We start from the raw sequence: 7,500 nt of genomic DNA, 5'->3' as shown, positions 1-7,500 counted from the left end.
AGTAGTAGTAGTAGTAGCAGTAGTAGTAGTAGTAGTAGCAGTAGTAGTAGTAGTGGTAGTAGTAGCAGCAGTAGTAGTACCAGTAGTAACAGTAGAAGCAGCAGCAACAGCAGATGTAGTAGTAGTAATAGTCGTAGTAGTAAGAGTAACGGTAGTAGTAGTTAAAGCGGTAACAGGAAAAGTAGAAGCCGTAGTAGTAGTAACAGTGGTGATGGTGATAGTAATAATAGTATAAGTAATAGTAAAAGTGGTAGCAGCAGTAGTAATAAAGTAGTAGTAGTAGTAGTGGTAGTAGGTGTGATAATTAAAAATAGCAGTAGCAATCGTAGTAGCAGGAATAAAAGAAGTAATAGTAGATGCAGTCGTGGTGCAAATCAAAAGTGTTAACTGAACAATGCCAAACGAATGAGACGAGGTGGGACCTATTTTATGTGGCACTATTGACAGTTGCAGAGGATGCAAAAAGATTCACAAGCAGCCAGAGAGAGGTGATTGCAGAATCAGGGATAGAAACAAAGGGTGGTGGTGGTGGTGGTTGTGGTGGTAGGAGGTATAGAACTTGGGTGAGATGCAGAAGATTGTTGGGTAGACAGGAGTCGTAGCGTTAAAAAATAAAAAAATAACATTAGTTGGCAATAGAGGCAGTTAAGTCTGCAACAATGATAGCAAGAGTAAAGCACTACTACTACTACTACTACTACCACTATTATTACTCTAACTACTAATACTACCATTATGACCATTACCACTGTTACTACTACTAGTAGTTACAGTAGCAGCAGTGGTAGTGTTTGTGATAGTAATAGTAGTTATAGTTGACAGCAGTAATAGTAATAGTACCTTCGTTAGTAGTAAAAGTAACTGTAGTAGTGGTGACAGCAGTTGTACTATTGCTATTAATAGTACCAGTTAGATTGATAATAGTTGAAGTAGAAGTAATAATGATAATGGTAATAATAATAATGATAATAATTAATGAAAACGATATTCATAATAATAGAAATAATCATAATAATATCAATAGTTATGAAATAGATAATTGTGATTCAGTATAATAACAGCAATTCATAATAATGATAAATAATGATCAATAAATTATGATAAATTATAATTAATAACTTAACAATTGATATTTATAAATATAGTAATTGATGACTGAATAATATCAATAGTTGATTATAGATAAATCATAATAATGATGATTATAATAAAATAAAAATAAAAATAAAAATAATACTAAAATGATAGTAATAAAGTAACAATAGTGATGAAATCATGAAAAACAGTAATGATAATAAATGATAAAGTAATGAAAATTAATAACGAAAATAATAAAACGTCTAATAATAGTTTTGTTTATATAACGATTTGATAGTGATAACGATAATTAGAAATTGTCACAATAATGATAATGATAATGTCACAATAATGATAATGATAATAATGATAATAATATTAATAAAAAGAAAGATGAGGAAGAACAGAAGAATAAATCAAGAAAACAGGAGGACGAAAAAAAAATACAAACAGAGGAAATTGAAGGCGAAGAAGGAGAATGAGGAAAAGAAGGAGAGGAAGAAAAAAAAGAAAGAATGATGAATAGGAAAAGGAAGAAATGGAAAAAAAGAAAGAAATTTGAGGAAAAAAAGGAGAACAGGGATAAGAGAAGAAGCCAAAGATGAAAAAAAGGGTAAAAAGAAAGAAAAGAGATTAAAAAAAGGGTAAAAAGAAGCAAAAGAACGAGTAGATGATTGAAAAAGAAAAACGCAAAAAGAAGAAAGAAGAAAATAAAAAAAATGAAAGAGGACGAAGAAGGACAACGAGGTGAAAAAAAAAAAAAGAGGACAAAGAGAAGAAGAGGAAGAAGATACAGAAAAGGAAGTAGATGAAAAAGGTGAAAATTAAACACGGGAAGCAGTAGAAGCTGAAGAAAAAGATGAAAAAAGAAAAAGGGAAGGCATAAGAAGAAGCGGAAGAGAAAGTGAATGAAAAATACGAAAAAGAAAAAGAGGAAATAGAAGAACCAGAAATAGAAGAAGAATGCCCTAAAGGCAGTAGTAGTATTAGTAGTAGTAATAGTAGTAATAGCAGTAGTAGTAGTAGTTGCAGACTTGTGGTTCTGGTAACGATGTAGTTGACAAGACAGCACAAGATGGTGGATCTGTACCTAGCAGCGGTTTGACTAGTACAAATAGTAGCAATAGCATTGGGTAGTAGAAGTAGTGGCAGGAATAGTACAACGAAAAGTTGTAGCAAAAGCATTAACAGAGGTGCAGGTAACAATAGTTGTATGAATAGTAGTAGTAGTAGTAGTAGCAGCAGTAGTAGTAGTAGTAACAATATAAGTAAAAATGATAATAGCAGTTAAGGTAGTAGTCATAGTAGTAGTAGTAGTAGTAGTCGTAGTAGTAGTAGTAGTAGTACCCGATGTACATTTGAGGCGCATAAGATGCATTCAGGAATCAGCTGGGCGGGGTACACTCCGAGTAGCATCGAGTGCCGAGATATTAGAAGACAAGACAAGACAAAACAAGACAAAAAATTGGTGGGGAAGGGAGTGAGTAGGGAGGCCAGTGCAAGAGTTGAAGATGAGGTACAATCAATATGAAAATGACGAAAGAGTAAATAATAACGAAAATGATGAAGAAAACAGAAGATGGACGACTGCAAAGAAGCAAAATTAGAATGAAATGGCTTCTCATAGCATCATCATTATTGCTATTATATTTTTTAATATTGTCATCATCACGATCATCATTATTATTGTTATTATTATCATTGTTCTTGTTATTATTATTATTGTTATTATTGTTATTATCATTGTTATTATTTATTATTATCATTGTTATTATTATTATTATTATTGTTATTATTGTTACTATTGTTGTTGTTATTATTATTATCATTATTGTTATTATCATTATTATTATTATTATTATTATTATTATTATTATTATTATTACTATTATCATCATTATCATCATTATTATCACTACTATTATTGCTCATTATATTCATTAGTCGATAACGGCAACAACAGCAATGTTAATAGGAGTGATAATAATAATGATAATAATAACCATAATAAAACAATGTCAATAATATAATAACAGTAATGATAATGGTGATAATAATGATAATTACAGCAATTACAATGATATTGATAATAACAATAGTAATGATAATAATAATGGCAATAATTATTATAATAAAAATATAATAATGATAATGATAACAACAATGATAATAATAATAACAATAATAATAATAGCAATGATAATAATAGTAATGACAATAGTAATGATAATAATAATGATAGTGATAATAATAATAATAACAGTAATAATAATAATAATAATAATACCAATAACAATAATAATAATAATAATAGTAATAATAATAACAATAATAATAATAGTAAGAATGATTGTCGAACTAATTTAAAAATGAGAGGTCGAAAAAGAAACGAAAGAAAGAAAACAAAAAAGGGGGGAGGGGAGGGGGGGCGGGAAAACAAGATAACAGCGATGATACTCATTACTAAACGACATCAGAGTGATGAGATAACGACGATCATGGGTGACCTGTCCCGTGGGTCAGCTTGCTTGAGATAGCAGTCAAGATAAAGACCAGGGAAAGTAGAAGACACGAGCAAGGCGGGGGGGGGGGGAGGAGGAGGAGGCAGGGTCGTAGGTGGAGACGTGGTTGGAGGACGGACGAGGGAGGAAGCGAGGGAGGGAGGGGGGGAGGGAGGGACGAGACGCCAGGGGGGTCGGGGGTGTGTTGGGGGGGAGTGTAGGGAGGAAGGTCGTAGACCGGGGGGGTGGTATCAAAGAGCAACGCATTATTTTAGGCAGGCATGACAAACAACCAACTAGTCAACAACTAGTCTAGGTCTAGTCTAGGCCGGCTAGATCATACTCTAGCTTTTACAATACCTTCTACTAGATCTAGACTACTCGCACTCCGGATCTAGAGAAATCTAGAGAACTAGACAATTTACCAAACGACTAAAACACAAAATGTCTGTTCAGGGGAATCAGTTTGCCCTCGTTCTGGGGACTCGATTAAATTGGGTCCTGGTTGCGGCCTCTCATGCGTCTGAGGATTTGTAGGTGATTTGGCCGGTTTGTAAATTTTGATCTCAATAATGACTAGTAACAATGACGGAGAAAACCTGGGAGCTGAACAGACATAGTCCATAAATGTCCTGGCCTGGACTGAAATTGGATAGAAGAAACTATCCCCTGGTTTGCATATATATAAATATATATATCTTTTTTTTAAATTCTGGAGCAGGGGTGGTTATGTTAAACTCACCGAAATAACAGTAAAAGAGCAGCGAAGAAAGATCGAAAGTTGTTATGTCGATTTAGATCAGTGTCGGGGTCAAATTTCATGTTGCCAAAGACCTGGGTGGTGAAGTGGTAGGAGAGAGAGAGAGACGATAGAGTGTGCTGTAGATTGAGGCAGGTCAACATGCCGGGGCATGAGCGCCGTTCTTGCAACGACGACATTACGGTGGCGGGGAAAGAAGTCACGTGGGGGGAGGGGGGGGAGGGGGGAGGGGGGCGTGTGGGGGGGGGGCTGGCTCTTTTCACACGTGACCTCCAACCTCAGCCACAAGATGGGAAAATGGTTGAAATATCGGAAGCAGGGAGCAGTTTCTCGGACCAATCAGAGGTTACTTTCCACAGTTACAGACTTGAAAGATGTTATTTCACTTCTAATGACATAAACGAATTAAATTGTGACTGAAATACTTGCTCCTCCCGATCTTCCTTTTAATATCCCCTTGGTTTAAGAAAAGCACATTAACAGATTCTTGGAAAAGAAACATAGTAGACATAGAAACCTGCTTACAGAAATAATGACAGTCTATAATGAAAAATTTAGGCGACTTAGAGTTTTACATCATCTTTAGGATCCTGATGCGGCCTTTTAATTGATTAATGTATATTCTATTTTCGTTATTAGGCTTCATTGTCCTTAGCAATTGAACCCTGGTACAGTAAATATTGATTATTTTTCGGTTCAGACTGCCAAAATTTCTTCAAGCACGATAATGACGTCATATCGGGTGAGACATGTGGAGAGAGTGAGAAATGTCGACATTCTTGAGGGTGAAGGGCAATAGGAGGACACATTGGATCAAAGCAGTGAATGAACGCAAAAATATTACGTACACGTTAAAAAAAATGACGTGAGCATTAATTGAACAAAGTTACATATATAGGATTGACGTGAAAAATCAAATAAAAATAGCAAGTGAGTCTACATATAGATTGCGCGTGAAAAAGGGAGCTAAAAAACGTAAATTTTATGTCAGAATAATCATGATATTAAATCTGTATAGAAATCTAGGCCAGTATTTAAATTTAAAAATATTGTAAAAGAACAGTATACAAAAATTTAGATTTGAGTAATCTTCCTGAACAATAGTATTTATGTAAAAATATAGAGTTGTATAGATGAAAAGACACAAAAGATACATTATGCATATATATATGTATTTGAATACGTAAATTATAAATCTATATATATTTACATGTGCTTAAAGTATACAACACTATGAATATATGTTTTATATATATATTATATATATGTATATATATATATATATATATATATATATATGTATGTATACAGTATATATATAATGTATACATACCTACAAAATTTATATATACGTCTTAAGAATTACGTGTAATGCACATTGATATATAAAACTCTCTCCCTCTCTCTCTATCTCTCTCTCTCTCTCTCTCCCTCCCTCCCTCTCTCTCTCTCTCTCTCTCTCTCTCTCTCTCTCTCTCTCTCTCTCTCTCTCTCTCTCTCTCTCTCTCTCACACACACTACTTCCGAGCTTCCGCGTTTGAGGTTTTAGAGTTTAAGCCACTTGAAAAATAATCTAATAATACTACAAGCCGTTACTGTTTCCCTTGGGCAGATGGATGTTCTGTGCGCGCGGGCGCGTGTGTGTGAGAGTAAGGTCAAATCAATGTATGAACCTGATCGTTAATTAAACCGAATTGCGCGAAGCAAAGGGCATTCACACCAAAGCCTCCCAAAAATGGAAACTTAATAAATTAGAAAGACTTGTCTCTTCCACACCAAGAGGAACTGTTTGACAGAGGTCTCAGCTGACGAATAACATTTTCCGAACATTACCCGGAGACACCGAAGAAAGAGTTGAAGTCACTGGGAGTTTCTTCCGAGCCAAGAGTCATCGCTGGAGTTACTTTTAACCCAAGAGGAGGAAACGAGAAACACGTGGAAGCAAGACGTCAATGGAGATTTGAGCCATTCCCGCTCATGAACACCAAATTGTCTTGACAAACGGGAGAGGACCCAATCTAGATCTCCTCCAAGTGGAGTGGAGTGGAGTGGAGTGTTATTGTTAACCCAAGAGGAGGAAACGAGAAACACGTGGAAGCAAGACGTCAATGGAGATTTGAGCCATTCCCGCTCATGAACACCAAATTGTCTTGACAAACGGGAGAGGACCAAATCTAGATCTCCTCCAAGTGGAATGGAGTGGAGTGGAGTGTTGCAACCACATACGCTCTGTTCACCTTTCCCTGTTCCAGTATTGCCAGGATGTTGCTGTAGCCATGGGTTTCCACCTAGGAGTAAAACCCACTGTCCCATTTCCAAGCAGTGGGAAGTGAAAAACCCCTGGTAGAGGAAAGCCCTATCAGTTTTTTTTTTTTTTTTTTTTTTTTTAGGCCGACGTTGGGTTGTCTCCCCTCCTGGCGAGAGCTGTCAGGAACCGACGCGACCCCCTGATCACGAGTTCGACACGGACGGTATCCATTGGGCTACCGTGCGGCCACCTTGGAGCAATATGGCCAACTTCTTCGTGGGGAGCATAATCGAAACGTACTCAGCAGAACAGAATATATATTGATTCAGTTTAACGTCTCGAAACTTCCCACTACCAGGAGGCTAGGACGGTGCTCCTGACAGAGGAATTTGTAGCATGAAATATAATGACCCCTGCCCTTAGTTCAAACTCGCCGGTGGCAGGGTTCGAACCACCATCATCTCGACCTAAATCCCTCGGCCAGCGAGTATTAAGAAACAGATATAAACAGTCGATACATGGACGACATTCTTCCAAGATCAGGAGCGACACTGAAGAACTCAGACTTCCGAGTCCAAGAAGCCGGAGGTGTTGTTTTTCCATAAGGAAGAACGTGTAGATCCAAGGTTCTCAGCCTATTTTCACACAAACCCCGTACTTATGAATTGCTGTTGTCTAGCCTCCTGGAAATGACTTCAAGACTAAATTTAATCTCTGGTTCTCAACCTATTTTCACACGGACCCCGTACTTATGAATTGCTATTGTCTAGTCTCCCGGAAATGACTTCAAGACTAAATTTAATCTCTTTGCATCCATTAACTGCTAGTGACTTTAGGTTGTCGGCTCCACTTGTGAACCACCGTGCTCCACTAGGAGTCCATGGCCCACAGGTAGAGAACCGCTGGTGTAGATG

General features: G+C 36.6%; 1 protein-coding gene across 10 annotated transcripts in view; it reads right to left on the bottom strand.

Moving 5' to 3' along the window:
• Window positions 1–7,500, bottom strand: part of cac (calcium voltage-gated channel subunit cacophony) — a 775,822-nt gene that overhangs the window by 56,331 nt on the left and 711,991 nt on the right. For 7 of the 10 annotated variants that reach the window (XM_076210761.1, XM_076210760.1, XM_076210769.1 and 4 more), the window contains one exon: window positions 4,321–4,412. The exons of the other annotated variants lie outside the window; for them this stretch is intronic. In XM_076210761.1, coding sequence (XP_076066876.1) covers window positions 4,321–4,412 — 92 coding nt within the window. The remainder of the gene's footprint in view (window positions 1–4,320; window positions 4,413–7,500) is intronic. 10 annotated transcript variants of the gene reach the window in all.

Source organism: Oratosquilla oratoria, chromosome 27 (assembly GCF_046742065.1).
Source record: "Oratosquilla oratoria isolate Oo_2021 chromosome 27, ASM4674206v1, whole genome shotgun sequence".
NCBI lineage: Eukaryota > Metazoa > Arthropoda > Malacostraca > Stomatopoda > Squillidae > Oratosquilla > Oratosquilla oratoria.
Note: the sequence above shows the minus strand (reverse complement) of the source record. Positions and strands in the feature narration are given on the sequence as shown.